Source organism: Culex quinquefasciatus, chromosome 1, assembly GCF_015732765.1.
Source record: "Culex quinquefasciatus strain JHB chromosome 1, VPISU_Cqui_1.0_pri_paternal, whole genome shotgun sequence".
Taxonomy (NCBI): Eukaryota; Metazoa; Arthropoda; class Insecta; order Diptera; family Culicidae; genus Culex; species Culex quinquefasciatus.
Window position 1 is genome coordinate 103,540,188 of NC_051861.1, and position 16,753 is coordinate 103,556,940.

At 33.5% G+C, this 16,753-nt stretch overlaps 1 protein-coding gene across 2 annotated transcripts in view; it reads left to right on the top strand.

Annotated features, from left to right (window-relative positions):
- LOC6049292 overlaps positions 1-16,753 on the top strand; it is a 290,210-nt gene that overhangs the window by 136,802 nt on the left and 136,655 nt on the right. For both annotated transcript variants that reach the window (XM_038248307.1, XM_038248306.1), the window contains 2 exons: positions 11,032-11,381; positions 11,774-12,404. In XM_038248307.1, coding sequence (XP_038104235.1) covers positions 12,341-12,404 — 64 coding nt within the window. In that variant the 5' untranslated portion in view covers positions 11,032-11,381; positions 11,774-12,340. The remainder of the gene's footprint in view (positions 1-11,031; positions 11,382-11,773; positions 12,405-16,753) is intronic.

The following is a 16,753-nucleotide window of genomic DNA, read 5'->3' on the forward strand; positions in this document are numbered from 1 at the left end:
AAAATTTAAAATAACAGAAAATCAAAAATAAGCCCAAAATTGGTCCACTTACCCCCTAGTCTCTCTACCGCATGATGGCAGTTCATGTTTGATGGCCGGTACCCGTTGTGAGGAAATTAAAACGATGCATTTGTGGAAATTGGAATCGATTGTGGGTTTCGTGCGAAGCACGATTGCGTTTTGTGTGACATGAAAAAGGAGCGTCGATAAAAGGAGCAACAAAAAATTACAAAATGAGAAAGATGAGAAAGATGAGAAAGATGATCAAAATGATAACAATGATAAAGCATGAGCATGAGCATGAGAGATCACCCATGGTTGCCCCTCCGTTGCTGAACAGAACCGTAATATCCTTTCAGCACTAATGACCATAGGCTTCAACAATCTAATGGTATTTCCCTTATCAACAGCATGTATGAATGCGCTGAAAAGAAAATGTATGAATGCGCTGAAAACTAGATCAGTTGCGAATAGGTAACAGTCATTGGCCACCAACGGCGCCCGCCATGTCAGTTTGTAGACCTCGAGTTTAAGGGACGGGAATGTTAGTTAGCGCAGGTTGCTACTAGGGCAGCTGATTTACTCTGTGCTTACACCCCACAAGCGCCAGAAACCTGAAAATTTGTTAGTAGGGTAGGGTATTTGGTCAGGATTCATCATAGAAGATGATGATGCGACCCAAAATCATAGTGTTTGTTGAAAGGTATTATATCTTATTCTCAAGGCAAACAATCGGATGCTGCGGATGAGACATTTCCCGTTTATCGGTTGTTAAATTTTAAATTAAATGGTTTAATCTTAGACAGCCGACTGTGGAAAGATAGAACCAAAATCATGTATAATTATAGAATTAAGAGGCAGTATTTGTAGATTCTGCTCGGTTTGTTCTAGAGGTCGTATCGAGTTGCTCCGATTTGGATGAAACTTTCAGCGTTTGTTTGTCTATACATGAGATGAACTCATGCCAAATATGAGCCCTCTACGACAAAGGGAAGTGGGGTAAAACGGGCATTGAAGTTTGAGGTCCAAAACACATGAAAATTCTTAAAATTGCTCGCATTTCCGTAAAACTTCATCAATTCCAACTCTCTTAGATGCATTCGAAAGGTCTTTTGAAGCCCTTCAAAATGTGCTATAGAAATCCAGGATTGGTTTGACTTTTTCTCATAGCTTTTGCAAATTACTGATTTTTGATTGATTTTTTTAAAACCTTAATAACTTTTGGCAACAGCCTCCAACACCCATACTCCCATAGGTCAAAAGTTAGGGAATTTCATGGACTATAAGCCTACGGTATTAACTTTTTGGCCAATCGCAGTTTTTCTCATAGTTTTTCGATTTTTCTAGAACAAACATTTTACAACGTTAGTTTTTGCTCTGTAACAAACGAGACAAACAAACGCTGAAAGTTTCATCCAAATCGGAGCACCTCGATACGACCTGTTTCACATCGGTGAAAAACTCGCTCTTAAGGATTAAACAGTGTTGAGATTTTTTTACGAGTTTTAAATGATTGATGGTTAGCGAGGTACTGATTAACGAAGCGAACGACGAGTTACGATGTTTATCGAGCTGAAAAGGCATGATAAGTTTTTTTGTTGTTGCACACCGACGACGAACGCGAAAAATCCTGCGACCCGACGGAACGACATCGCAAATCGGATTCTGCTTCACTTTTTTAAGGGGATAAGGGAAAATCTCCACGGTGTCCTCAAGTTAGTTTCGCTTGGAGTTGGATGGTTTTTGGGAAGGTAAAAGGTCTAGAATACACTCCAAGCAAGAAAAGCAACTAGCGACGCGACGCGTTGTTACTCCAATTCGATTTACCAAATAACATTAAAAAAATATACTATAGCTACCCTTATTAACTCCTCTTGGCCGAGCATGTTTGTAATGTAATTACTATATTATTAAAACACAAAAACCTCGACGAACTCAACCGGCGACGTGCTTTCCGATTCACGGTGATAAAGGAAAGACTGATTTCATCACTACTAGCAAAAAAAACGCTTAAATCACCATCATTCCGTCAGAGCAATCGCGTGGCCCCGCTGACCACATTCGACTCGATTGTTATGTTTTACGCCATAATTTTTTTTTACACACACACACATACACACACACACACACATTTTCATACATAAAACAACATAGAACGTGCTCACCGGAGTCCACCAAAAAATGCTCATTGTTGTCCGGTGTCGCCAAGCCCAGCATCATGGCCTATCTACAATCACTTAGCTTAGAAAATTTCACTTAGCTTAGGAATTTGAATCAATGGAAATGAATCTGAGTTTCTACAATGGAAAAGTAATCAAATTAGAAACTGACGTTTGGTTTGGAAAATTTCAAAATCTACGGTAAGTTGACGTTTCCATATCAAAGGTAAACAAACAACTGCATAGCAACGTATATCAGCCCAGCAAGTTTTCTAAGTTGATTGTGGATGACGAACGTAAGTTGCAGACTTTCCTAAGTAACTACTTTACTTAGATGTTCTAAGCTAAGTGATTGTAGATAGGCCATCACTCTCAGCATGCTACGCAGTTGCCCGCCTTGCTAGGTTAATGTTGTATCCTACTCTCCGGGCAACAGACGAGCGTTGAACGTTGTCCTCCTCTTATCACTTAACATGATCAAAATGATAACAATGATAAACATGAGAAAGATGTGAAAGATGAGAATTGTGAGAAAGATAAGAATTGTGAGAAAAGATGAGAAAGATAAAGAAAAATGAGAAAGATTAGAAAGATGAGAAAGATGAAAAAGATTAGAATGATTAGAAAGACGAGAAAGATAAGAAAGACGAAATAGATGAGAACGATTAGAAAGATTTTAAAAATGAATAAAATGAAAAAGATGATAAAACTGCTAAACGTGATAAAGATGAGAAACATGAAAAATTAGAAAAATGAGAAGAAAAAATTAAAAAAATTAAAAAAAAATTAAAATTAAAAAAAAATTAAAAAAATTAGAAGAACTAGAAAAGTTGAAAAAAAAATAAAAAAATTATAAAAATCAGAAAATTAAGAAAAAATAGAAAAATTCGAAAAAATAGAAAAATTCGAAAAAATAGAAATAGAAAAACAGCAAAAAAGAAAAATCAAAAAAAGATGAAGAACAATAAAAAAAATTAAATACAAAAAATTAAGCAGTTGATTAAAAATAATTGAAAAATTGAAAAATTATAAAAAATAGAAGTATTATGAAATTAAAAAAATGAGAAATATTGGAAAAATTAGAAATAAAAGAAAAATGAGATCAATGAGAAAAATGATTAAACGATAAAAATGAGAAAGATGAAAATGATGAGAAAGACGAGAAGGATGAGAGAAGCGAATTGGGAATGAAAAATGAGAAAGGAGTTTAGAAATGAGAAATAACAAATAATAAATAACAAATGAGAAATAACAAATAAGAAATAACAAATGAGACATGAGAAACGAGAAATGAGAAATGAGAAATGAGAAATGTGAAATGAGAAATGTGAAATGAGAAATGAGAAATGAGAAATGTGAAATGTGAAATGAGAAATGAGAAATGTGAAATGAGAAATGAGAAATGAGAAATGAGAAATGAGAAATCAGAAATTTGAAATGAGAAATGAGAAATGAGAAATGAGAAATGAAAAATGAGAAATGAGAAATGAGGAATAAGAAATGAGAAATTAGAAATGAGAAATGAGAAATGAGAAATGAGAAATGAGAAATGAGAAATGAGAAATGAGAAATGAGAAATGAGAAATGAGAAATGAGAAATGAGAAATGAGAAATGATAAATGAGAAATGAGAAATGAGAAATGTGAAATGAGAAATGTGAAATGAGAAATGAGAAATGTGAAATGAGAAATGTGAAATGAGAAATTAGAAATGAGAAATGAGAAATGAGAAATGAGAAATTTGAAATGAGAAATGAGAAATGAGAGATGAGAAATGAGAAATGAAAAATGAGAAATGAGGAATAAGAAATGAGAAATGAGAAATGAGAAATGAGAAATGAGAAATGAGAAATGAGAAATGAGAAATGAGAAATGAGAAATGAGAAATGAGAAATGAGAAATGAGAAATGAGAAATGAGAAATGAGAAATGAGAAATGAGAAATGAGAAATGAGGAATAAGAAATGAGAAATGAGAAATGAGAAATGAGAAATGAGAAATGAGAAATGAGAAATGAGAAATGAGAAATGAGGTATAAGAAATGAGAAATGAGAAATGAGAAATGAGAAATGAGAAATGAGAAATGAAAAATGAGAAATGAGAAATGAGAAATGAGAAATGAGAAATGAGAAATGAGAAATGATAAACGAGAAACGAGAAATGAGAAATGAGAAATGAGAAACGAGAAACGACAAATGAGAAATGAGAGATGAGAAAAAAAAGAAAAAAATGATTTCAAATCATGGTTTACGGACGACCCCGGAGATTCACCTACCACAATCCGTCATTTTGCACGTCCTGCCACAAGAAACATGAGTGCGAGCTGAGCTGGCCACAAAAGCTGGAACCATGACTGTCGTATGACTGTTGACACCCGATAGCAAGGCTCGAGCGTGCGCGCCGCCAATGACAAATCGTTGACGCCCGGTGGTCGCGGTTGGCGGCCTCATCTGCTCCGTGACGCATTACCTGTTCCGGAACCACCGATAAGAGCCGACCGGCCGGTGTTTTGCGACTGTTCGAAGGTTGTGGTTTTTGCGGGAAGAGGTTGCACTAGTTGAGTATTGGCGTTCACCTGACGATATTGGGACGAATTTGAACCTGATGTGCACGTGGTCAAATATGGGGGGTCGTCTTCCGTTGATTGAGTTGGCAACACTGGAAAACTACAGTTTTTAATTGTAATTTTTGTTTAGGAATTTTCAAAATTAGGTGAAATTTTTTAAAAGTATAACTGACGACTTTTCAACAAAAAAATAGCAATAAAAATAACTTCGACGAACTTTTTCTTCCAGTGTTGTCAGCTTACCATGCATAAAGTGGCACTCCGAACCATACCAGATGAGGATGATGATGATGCGATCGACGACGGGTATCGGTTTGATACGCAACAGCGAATGCCATTGAATTTTCCACCTGACTGACTAGTTTGAGCGCTCGCTCGCGGTTTTGCGCCGGAAAAGTGTAGTCCAAAGAACACAGCGCTCTATGCGGGACTGGAGAGTTCGTTATCGACTATAAGAGGGGGTGAGGGCAGTTCCGTCCGATTGGACATTCCATTTTTAATGAACGAGTTTTTTTTCGTTGTTGCTCTTTGGCGATTGATTGAGGTGAAGTTTGATCGCAAATGAGAACAAAAATCGACACTTTTTTCAATTCTAAAAAGAACAAATAATTAAATTTGTTATTTAAACTACAATTAACAAATTTGCAACTCAAAAAATCCATAATATAAAAATTGCAAATTTCACAAAATTTTGCATTCATTGTTTACCTCATTACCAATGAATGCCAGAGCAGTATCAACTTTTCGTTCTTTCATTATGCACAGAATATGTAAAAGCTCGTTGTTGTGTTGTGTTACATTGTTAGTAAAAAGGGGGAGGGCGGTGCATTGAGTTCTGCACCCGATAGCAGTCGCGTGCACACATGTTGATTCAGCGTGCATAAATCATTGAAGGTTTTTTTGCCTGAAATGATGCGTTTGGGTGAGACAAACAGTGCTGGAACGGAAGTAAGTTTGTTTCCATGAATGAGTGGCATTGTTTGGAAATGATTGATTTTTTCGTGTTATTTATCGTCATTTTTTCTAAAAAGGTGTGATTCGTATACCCAAGCAAAACCCGAAACTACACCACCCCTTAGGTTTGACAGTGCGAGTGGCACATTTTCTAACTCATGTTGAATGTCAGAAGTGACAGAATGACCAACTTACAGCGAGATCACTATCAGTGATTTGATTTTTACCCTTTTGTGTTGATTCAAATGAAACATTGGATTTTAGTTGTTCAATAAATTAGGTTTTTTCCTCTAAACTCACCACATTTTGAATCAGCACTTCTCCACTAAAACAACATCTTGAAAAAAAAGTTCTCTGATCGGGCTCAACATTTTTCTGGGGATTCTTGACCGACATAATTAGACCCGATTTTTTTGTTTGGCCATTAGGGTGACCTATGCCGCGTTAGGATGGTCCATTTTCGTCGATTTTTGCAAAAACCACATTTAAAAAAATCATAACTCCGCGCAAATTCAACCGATTGAAAATTAATTTGATAGACATTTATAGAAAAATAGTTCAATGTTTCAAAAATCTAACCTAACAAAGGTTGTTTGAAAACATAAAATGCTGTTTTGAATGTCTTGGACCTACATCTGAATTTTTATTGTATTTTATTTAAAAAAAAAATCAGTAGCTTGCTAACATTATGGCCATTCTTGTTTTAAGTTGTTTTATCCATCCTTTAAATTATTTTAAAAAGTTCAGGCAAAATTCTGTTTGAAATAGTTTTTGTAACTTTTGATATTGGCTCGTCCAGAAAATTATTTTATCATGAATTGCAAATAGTTTTCTTTCGTTCATGTTTAAATGACGTTTTCACACTCTTTTTGGCTTTTTTAAGTAAAAAAATGTCCACGTGTAATAAAATTCAAATATTTTATCACGGATTTTATGATCCATGCAATTTTTTTGTGTGATTGAATTCAAAAATCAAAATTTTAATACGGCGAGGAGCAATTTTTGATACATAATTGCAAATTTCATAACATTGCACGGTACTGACCAAATTTCCAAATAAAAAAAATAAAAGTTGAAATATGTTGAAAATAGTTGATATATGTAAATAATATTTACATTTATTTTATTGTTAAAAAAATACCTTAGTTGCAATACAAGTTGCAAAAAGAGGATTTTTTCAGCACGAGTCGTATATTTATCCAACGAGGTTCACCGAGTTGGATAAATACGAAGAGTGCTGAAAAAATCAAGTTTTAAAACGAGTTCCATACAACATTTTTTGCAATTCCAAAAAAACACACACTGAGTGAAATTTTATGTCAAATTTTCATGTATTTTGTCAATAAATCGTTTAATTCAAAAAAAATGTTGAAAAGTGTTACTTTTCGAAACAAGTGCCGAAAAGTTCAACTTTTCAGCACCCATTTGAGTGCTGAAAAGTAGAACTTTTCAGCATTTATTTTGAAAAGTGTTGCTATTCGATTCTGTTATTTTTGGTACAGAAAAGTAGGCTATTTCGTCACCGGCTCCGTGGCTTAATGGTTACGACTTCTGCCTCATGAGCAGAAGGTTCAGGGATCAAATCCCGGCTGGTACCTTTGATATTTGGAATCAGGAATTTGAACTTTGAATATGAACAAAAACGAAAATGAATCAGGACGCTAAGCAGTCGGCCATCAGAAGGTTTACACTCTAGCAGTGAATTGATCCGTAGTATTGAAACATGTTATCTCTTCTTCTCATATTATTAAATACGCGCTGATCCCTGATTTGCCTGAGGGGATTGGAAGTCTAAATATAGATCGAGTTTCCTTCAGATGCTTGCTTCTATGTTTAGGCGGGGCCGAACAATGCCCAGCGACCTCGGAATTGGACCGCAAGGAGCTCTGTCATTCTGAAATGGGTCGTTGGAAGCAGCGCGAGGGCTATCACCACCTATACCCGGGACTGAAATAATTTGTATCAGCATTCGGCATATACAAAGTCTGATACAAATTATACTTTCCCATAATATCGCTACCGGTTAACGGGTATTGGATTGGACCACACACACACACACACACACACACACACACACACACACACACACACACACACACACACACACACACACACACACACACACACACACACACACACACACACACACACACACACACACACACACACACACACACACACACACACACAGAGAAAAGTAGGCTATTTCGTCGTTCAAGAATGACAGGAAAAGTAAGTAGTTTCACGACGGAATTGCAAAAAGTGACTTAAACTTGTTAACGATGTGCTTTTTCAAAACAAAAAAATGTATACCTTTTCGAATGCAAATTTATTTTTACCTCATTTTATTTTTTTCCATCAATATTTTAGGAACATGATAAAAATCATTCATCACTTTCTACATTCTGTAAAGCTCAAAACATGGCATTTATGTTATCTTATGCATATTTGAACAAATAAAAACAAATACTGTATTTTCGCAACTTTATTTTTGTGTTAAAAAGTGTAATACAAATTTTTGTTTTGTATTTAGGGTGTACCTATTTTTCTGAATGCTGTTGACGTAATACATACGAAAGATCAACTAGTTTTATAACATTTATTGCTTTGTAATTTTCCTTTAATTTTCAGATTTTTTGTTTAACAAAAAACAATGGGTTTTCAAATTTATGCATAAAGTTTGAATTGTTATTAAAAAACATTTGTGGCAAAACTATGATAATCAATAAAGGTATTGAAATACTTCTAAACCAAACTGTACGAATGAATTTAACTTTCTAGCAGACATGATTTGTACGAAACTAGCTGATTTTTTCGTGTGATGATTTCAAATATCAAAATTATGAAAAATGAGTCTAGGGAACACAGAAATGTTGAAAGCATTATACATTTAAGGAATCCTTGTTGTACACTTTTACTTGCGTTCTTTTTTCATAATCAATTACTTTAATATAATTTAAACTTCATAACCCATAACAAAAACCGACACATAAAAACAAATTTTCGCAGGCAAAAAAGTCCGACACGGAAAAAAGTTGATTCCCGAAATCGTGAACTGTGTCCATGAATTTGAGAACCGAGAAGTTAAATATTCACGTTTATAGTGCAAATGCACCATACTCATGAATAAATTCCTTCGAAGTTCTTAAAATGTTGAACACATTTCACGTTTTCGGGAATCGACGTTTGTTCCGTGTAGGACGTTTTTTGCCTGCGAAAACTATTTTTTATGAATCGGTATGTGTAATTTTTTATGAAGTTAAAATTAAATTAATAAAACGAAGCAATTTTTTCTAAACAAGACTAATATTTCAAAAGGGCCAAACATTAAATGATCAGCAATTGAGCAATTCTCTACGAAATCGGCCTTTTTTCTTATATTTTTATTTTTGTATTTTTTAATCCGACTGAAACTTTTTTGGTGCCTTCGGTATGCCCAAAGAAGCCATTTTGCATTATTTGTTTGACCATATAATTTTCCATACAAATTTGGCAGCTGGCCATACAAAAATGATGTATGAAAATTCAAAAATCTGTATCTTTTGAAGGAATTTTTTGATCGATTTGGTATCTTCGGCAAAGTTGTAGGTATGGATACGGACTACACTGCAAAAAAATGATACACGGTAAAAACATTTTTGGTGATTTTTCATTTAACTTTTAGTCACTAAGACTTGATTTGCAAAAAAACACTATTTTTATTTTTTTCATTTTTGATATGTTTTAGAGGACATCAATTGCCAACTTTCCAGGTTGTGCAAAAAATCTTTGAGCGAGTTATGAATTTTTGAATCAATACTATTTTTTTCAAAAAATTGAAAAATTGGTCGCAAAAATTTTTCGTTTCATCTTTCGATGTAAAATCAAATTTGCAATCAAAAAGTACTGTAGTGAAATTTTGATAAAGTACACCGTTTTCAAGTTAAATCCATTTTTAGGTGACTTTTTTGAAAATAGTCGCAGTTTTGCATTTTTTTAAATTAGTGCACATGTATACCCACTTTTGAAAAAAATATTTTTGAAAAGCTGAGAAAATTTTCTATATTTTGCTTTATTGAAGTTTGTTGATACGACCCTTGGTTGCTGAGGTATTGCCATGCAAAGGTTAAAAAACAGGAAAATTGATGTTTTCTAAGTCTCACCCAAACAACACACCATTTTCTAATGTCGATATCTCAGCAACTAATGGTCCAATTTACAATGTTAAAATATAAAATATTCGTGAAATTTTCCGATCCTTTCGAAAAAAATGTTTTCAAAATTTTTAAACCAAAACTAACATTTCAAAAGGGCGAAACATTAAATATTACGCCCTTTTAAAATGTTATTCTTGGTATAAAAATTTTGAAAATATTTTTTTCAAAAAGATCGAAACATTTCACGAATGTTTCATATTTTAACATTGTAAATCGGGCCCATAGTTGCTGAGATATCGACATTAGAAAATGGTGTGTTGTCTGGGTGAGACTTAGAAAACATCAATTTTCCTGTTTTTTAACCTTTGCATGGCAATATCTCAGCAACCAAGGGTCGTATCAACAAACTTCAATAATGCAAAATATAGAAAATTTTCTCAGCTTTTCAAAAATATTTTTTTCAAAAGTGGGCAAACATAAGCACTAATTTAAAAAAAATGCAAAACTGCGACTATTTTCAAAAAAGTCACCTAAAAATAGATTTAACTTGAAAACGGTGCTCTTTATCAAAATTTCACTAAAGTACTTTTTGATTGCAAATTTGATTTTACATCGAAAGATGAATTCGAAAAATTTTTGCGATCAATTTTTCGATTTTTTGAAAAAAATAGTATTGATTCAAAAATTCATAACTCGCTCAAAGATTTTTTGCACAACCTGGAAAGTTGGCATTTGATGTCCTCTAAAACATATCAAAAAATGAAAAAAATAAAAATAGTGTTTTTTTGCAAATCAAGTCTTAGTGACTAAAAGTTAAATAAAAAATCACCAAAAATGTTTTTACCGTGTATCATTTTTTTGCAGTGTAGTCCGTATCCATACCTACAACTTTGCCGAAGACTCCAAATCGATCAAAAAATTCCTTCAAAAGATACAGATTTTTGAATTTTCATACATCATTTTTGTATGGCCAGCTGCAAAATTTGTATGGAAAATTATATGGACAAATTAATGATGCAAAATGGCTTCGAAAGCATCAAAAAAGTTTCAGCCGGTTTAAAAACTACAAAAAAAATTGAATAACCGAAATTTTAGAGAATTGTTTTAAGTGGCCATTTCTTAAGAAAGGGTTGCCAGATCTGAAGAATTGCACCAAATAACTCGCATAATTAAGCATTCACTTAAATCGCTAATTTTCCCACTCTCTATCCCTTCCAGGTGATCAAATCATCGCCAACAGTCTCCAGTCATCATCGTCGTCACCATCCCCACCGCCAACGGTCGTGCTTCCAAGCAACAATCGGGACAAGTGTCACCGTCGACGCCTCCACCAAACCAGCAGTCCCGACCTCATTGATGTCACTGGCAGTGGCAGTGCTGCCAGCAGGGGTGACGGTAAAAGTAGTGCCCCCAGCATTGTAAGTGGTTGCTACAAATTGAACTCGCAGAGCAGCGAAGAAGAAGGGCAAGCGGGAAAGAAGAAGCAGAAGAAGAAGAACAAAACCGCATCCTCGACGACGTCGGCGTCGTCTTCGTTTCTCGCGGCGTCGGTCGCAGCAACCGATCAGGTGAGAATTGAGTTGCGTTGGGGTAGAGTGCAGTGGAATAAAGTGTTGCAAAAGTGAATCAAAGTCATCGTCAAAGTGGGTGAATCACAGTGCTAGTTTGCAAGCGATTTCTATTTGTGTGTTTTTTGTGTCAATCATGTTGAATTTGGTTAGGAATGTGAAGGTTAAGAAATTCTTCACCTGTTGCATGAGCTCTTTTGGCAACTTTGTTGAACTGGCTCTGGGGGTTCTGTCCCACAAGTCCCTTGAACAGAATATATTTTTCTATAATTTCTCAAAAGTTAAATCGACCACTTGACTTCCGGTTGATCCTCCCTGAACTCTCAACACTCGATTAAGTCCCACCATAAAGTTCATTTCTAATTAGGTTCTCCCCTTCTTTCCTCCAACAGGTCCTCCTGAAACTAGTCCAACGGTTGGCGTCGCTGCGCAGCAGCAACAACAACCCCAAGAAGAAGAGCAAAAAGAAGAAACACTCGACGGATTCGGCCGGAAGTGGCGCCGGTGACACCGCCCAGTGCAAAAAGCCCCGCTGCGAAACCCAAAGTGGCCAAAGTGGCAATTACCATGTTATTGAGGCTGAAGAAGGGGAAGAAGACGCAGCTTCAAGTGGCCATCCAGGCGCGAAAGTGATTAGTGCTGCTGGCGGTGGGCAAATTGATTGCGTAACCTTCGGGGGAAAACGGGAGCAGGTAGAGGAAGAAGAAGAAGAGGAAGAAGCTGCCGTTGATTGTGATCTAGTGTTTTGTGAGGTGGAAAGGGCAGCTGCGTCAGGGGAAATCCAAGCAGGTGGTGATGATGAGATTTTCCCCGAGGAGGAGATCGAGTGCGTCCACGGTTACTGTGATGGGGTGGGATGTGATGGGCTAAGTTTTGTTGTGGGCATTGTGGAAGAGGAAGAGCTAAGAGGAAGAAGACAGGAACAAGGTGTTGACGCGGAGGAGGAAGGAAGCTGCAGCATGGGGGCCAACGTGTCGCGACACCACGAGAAGGGACTCACGGGACGGAGGGCGCAGTCGACTGGTGAGTTGGTGAAACGCCTTTTTTAAGTTTTCCTTTTGAAAGAAAGCAATGAAACCAAGAGTCAATTTAAAAAAAAGAAGCGAAAATCTCATAGTGAAAATAATAAATCCATTATAATGCTTGAGTATAATAAAAATAGAGTAAATATTCGTTGCTATTTGATTTAAAAGGTTGTCTTATAGCCTGACAGCTATTGATAAAATGCGAATAATTTAATCTGTAACCAGAGCTTAATCATGATTAAACGATTTTCCTCTGTACTAATTAACAGTTTTCAAAAATGTAACTGTTTTTGAAGTTTTTGACAAAATCGAACAGGTGGGTAAAAAGTGAAAAATTTCATTTACAAATCGTAGCTTCAATATTTCAAAAAGAAAAGTGTTGTTTAATGCAATTGTCTTGTAATCATTAGTTTAAAATGTTATTGCGATTTTTAGGCAGGGAACTTTTGAACCATTACAAAAAATAAATAACAAATGTATCTGGTTCAATCATATTAAAAATAATTATAAACGCATGAAATTGCAAATTTTGTAGTTTTTCCTTTTCCTTATATATGCTCAATGAAGCCATTTTGCATCATTAGTTTGTTCATATAATTTTCATACAAATTTGGCAGCTGTCCATACAAAAATGATGATATGAAAATTCAAAAATCTGTATCTTTTGAAGGAATTTTTTGATCGATTTGGTGTCTTCGGCAAAGTTGTAGGTATGGATACGGATTACACTGAAAAAAATGATAAACGGTTAATTTTTTTTTGTGATTTTTGATTTCACTTTTTGTCACTAAAACTAGATTTGCTATAACACTATTTTTATTTTTATTTTTTTATTTTTGTTATGTTTAAGGGAACATCAAATGCCAACTTTTCAGAAATTTCGAGTGCGTGCAAAAAATATTTGAACGAGTTATGAATTTTTGAATCAATGCTGATTTTTTTTAAATCGAATTCATGGTCGCCAAAATTTTAAACAGAATTTATCAAATTTGCTATCAAAAAGTACTTTCGCCCTTTAGAAATTTTAGTCTTGATTTGATTTGAATTTTGAAAAAAATGTTTTCAAAATGATCGGAAAATTTCACGAATGTTTCATATTTTAACTTTGTAAATCAGACCATTAGTTACTGAGATATCGACGTTAGAAAATGGTGGGTTGTTTGGATGAGGCTTAGAAAACATCATTTTTCTTGTTTTTTAACCTTTGTATGGCAATATTTCAGCAACTAAGGGTCGAATCAACAAAGTTCAATAAAGAAAAATGTAGAAAATTTTTGCAGCCCTTCAAAAATATTTTTTTCAAAAGTGGGCAAACATAAGCAATAATTTAAAAAAATAAAAACTGCGACTTTTTTTTAAAAATTTACCTAAAGATGATATAACTTTAAAACGGTGAACTTTATCAAAATTTTCCAAGAGTACTTTTTGATTTCAAATTTGATTTTACATCGAAAAATGAAGTTGAAAAATTGTTGCGCCCAATGTTTCGATTTTTTTTTAAATCAGTATTGATTCAAAAATTCATAACTCGGTCAAAGATTTTTTGCACAACCCTAAAACATATAAAAAAATAAAAATAACGCGTAACAAAAAGTAACATTAAAAATTTGCATTTTTTTTTTACCGTGTATCATTTTTGTTCAGTTTAGTCCTTATCCATACCTACAACTTTGCCGAAGACACAAAATCGAAAAGTCAAAAATTCCTTTAAAAGGTACAGATTTTTGAATTTTCATACATCATTTTTGCATGGACAGCTGCCAAATTTGTATGGAAATTATATGAACAAACTAATGATGCAAAATGACTTCTTTGGGCATACCATAAAAGTTTCAGCCTGTTTAAAAAATACAATAAAAGAATCGAATGACTGAAATCTGACAGAATTGCTCACGGAATTTTTTTTTTCAGCATTATTTTGCTGCCTCTCGGTCTTTTGAGATTTTTTCGATATAAAATTCAGTAAGGCCTAATTCAAAATATAAGAACAAATTAATTCTTAATAAAAAAATTCAAACTCGAAATGATTTAGATGAATTTTCTGGAAAATCATTCAAAGAAGAAATACAATTTTAAATTTACGATTCAACAGCATATTTTTAAGAGTGTAATGATGGAAGCTGATTTTGTAAAGGAGATGGGATGCTTATTATTATTTATTTTTTGAAATTTCGTCATCCAAACCGAAATATTGCCAAAAATTCAGTAGGAAAACATACTGTAAAGCTTGTTGAATTGATTGTGCTTAAAAACACACTTAAAACGTTCGTTTATCTTTGTTTACTGAATGAGGAACTATTACATTTTCTATATAATAGGATAAATAATGAGATTACTGTTCTAGAAAGGACGTGTAAACCTTTCGCGAGAAAATATTTTAATGAAATTTTACACATTTTGTTTAATAGACAAACATTCGAAATCAATTTTGTAATGATCATAACTAAAATTAAAAATCGTTTTGAACTCATTTGAACTTTGAAATTTTGTTTGTAATTATTTTAATTTAAATTAAATTAAATATTTAAATAAATAATAATTTCCGAGACTTTCACTTTAGGATCAAAAAAAAAGGATCAATTGATTCCAAAATATCAACGATTGATACCAGGGTGGCCACCGTGGGAAAGAAACAGGAAAAAGTTGGAAAATTCATACTACTGGGAGAATACTGGAAAAATATTTTGATCCTTAACGAACCTGTTTTTAAAATTTCAAAAAATGAACCATCATCAGAGGCTAGTTTTTCCAACAAATTTCAGTATCAATACAAGATTCAAATTTTGAAAATAGAGCAATACAGGAGACAGTTTTTCTGATCATTTCACTTAAAAGTATATTATAAGTTTAAAAACTAAAATTTTGAGTTGCTTAAACTTAATGCTGACTTTTACTGGCAAAAAAATCACCTTTAAAAATAATGAATCACAAATTGTGTTCTTGTTAGTTTGAAATTTGATTTTTTGTTGAGTTCTTGTTGGCTTGTGATTTTTCATATGAGAAATAAGCAAATATAGCAAAGTTTTACTTTATATTTAATGTCTTTGGAAAATTATGTAATGATAAAGGCCAATTTTTGAGACTTTATTTGTAAGATTCCCATTTAAGCCTACAATTTTTCGAAGAGAACACTCTCAAAATTTCATCTAATAAAAAAAGACAAAGAAGTGGGAAATTCTTGGAAGAATAATTTTTCTTAAAGTTTTTCTATATTCTATTTTTTTTTTTCTTCACAAATTTTGTTTTATTTTAATTTGAAATTAAAATGAATTTATAAACTTCCCTCGTTGATTTCGCGTTTGGAAAAATTGAAAGCAATAAGATGAAAAGTCCCAAGGGACCATCCATAAACCACGTGGACACTTTTTTAGGAATCTGTTACCCCCCCCCCCCTCGTGGACAATTGTTCATATAAAAAAAATCTTTTGTATGGATCGTGGACAATCGCCATACCCCCTAAAGTGTCCACGTGGTTTATGGATGGTCCCCAAGCTATATGTATCTAAAGGTTTTGTTTCAAAACCAATCAAAAAGGTTTCGTTCGCAAACAGTAATATAAAATGTATTCTAAGAGATTACTTTTTTAAGTTTTTTTTTTTAGGTTGTTGTTAAAGCTTTCCAGCAAAATGTTCAAAATAAGTTTTTGAGCCTTTTCAATATGTTATTCTTGATTCTAAAAATAAGTAAACATTAATATGGAAATAGGCAGAACATTTCACAATTATTTTTTTTTACATTAAAATTTAACCAATAGATATTATGAATTGATAAAATAGCCAACCAGATGACTGAGAACAAAACAAAACCACAAAATTTAAACTTCTAGAGGCTGTATGTACTTCAGTAACGAGCAGTCCGATCACCTTAGTTAAAAACATGGTCGGAAATGTCTCAGCTCTTCGAAAATATGTTTTGCAAAAATCTGAACATTTTTCAAAATATTTCTTTTAACATTCCAATAACTTGAAAACGGCGCACTTTATCAAATTTATTGTAAAGTATTCTTTGTAACTTTAAAATTTGGTTTTTTTTTTCTAAAAACCACAATTTTTCAACAAAATTATATATCTTTGGAGCCAGATTTTGCACCATCTCAAACTTTAGCCTAAAGGTGGATTTTTTAATTCTCTATAATAAATAAAAATAAATCGAATTTTTTATAGCATGAATTTTTGGAATTGAACTATAAGTATTTAAAAGTCAAATTAAAAATATGTGGCTTTTTTTCTCTGTGCCTATTTCTTTTCTTTTGCAAAGTCTTTTAAAATTTCCTTCGAAATACTAGAGTATGGATAAAACAAATGATGCAAAATGACTGATTTTGACATTGGGAATTTATGGAAAAAA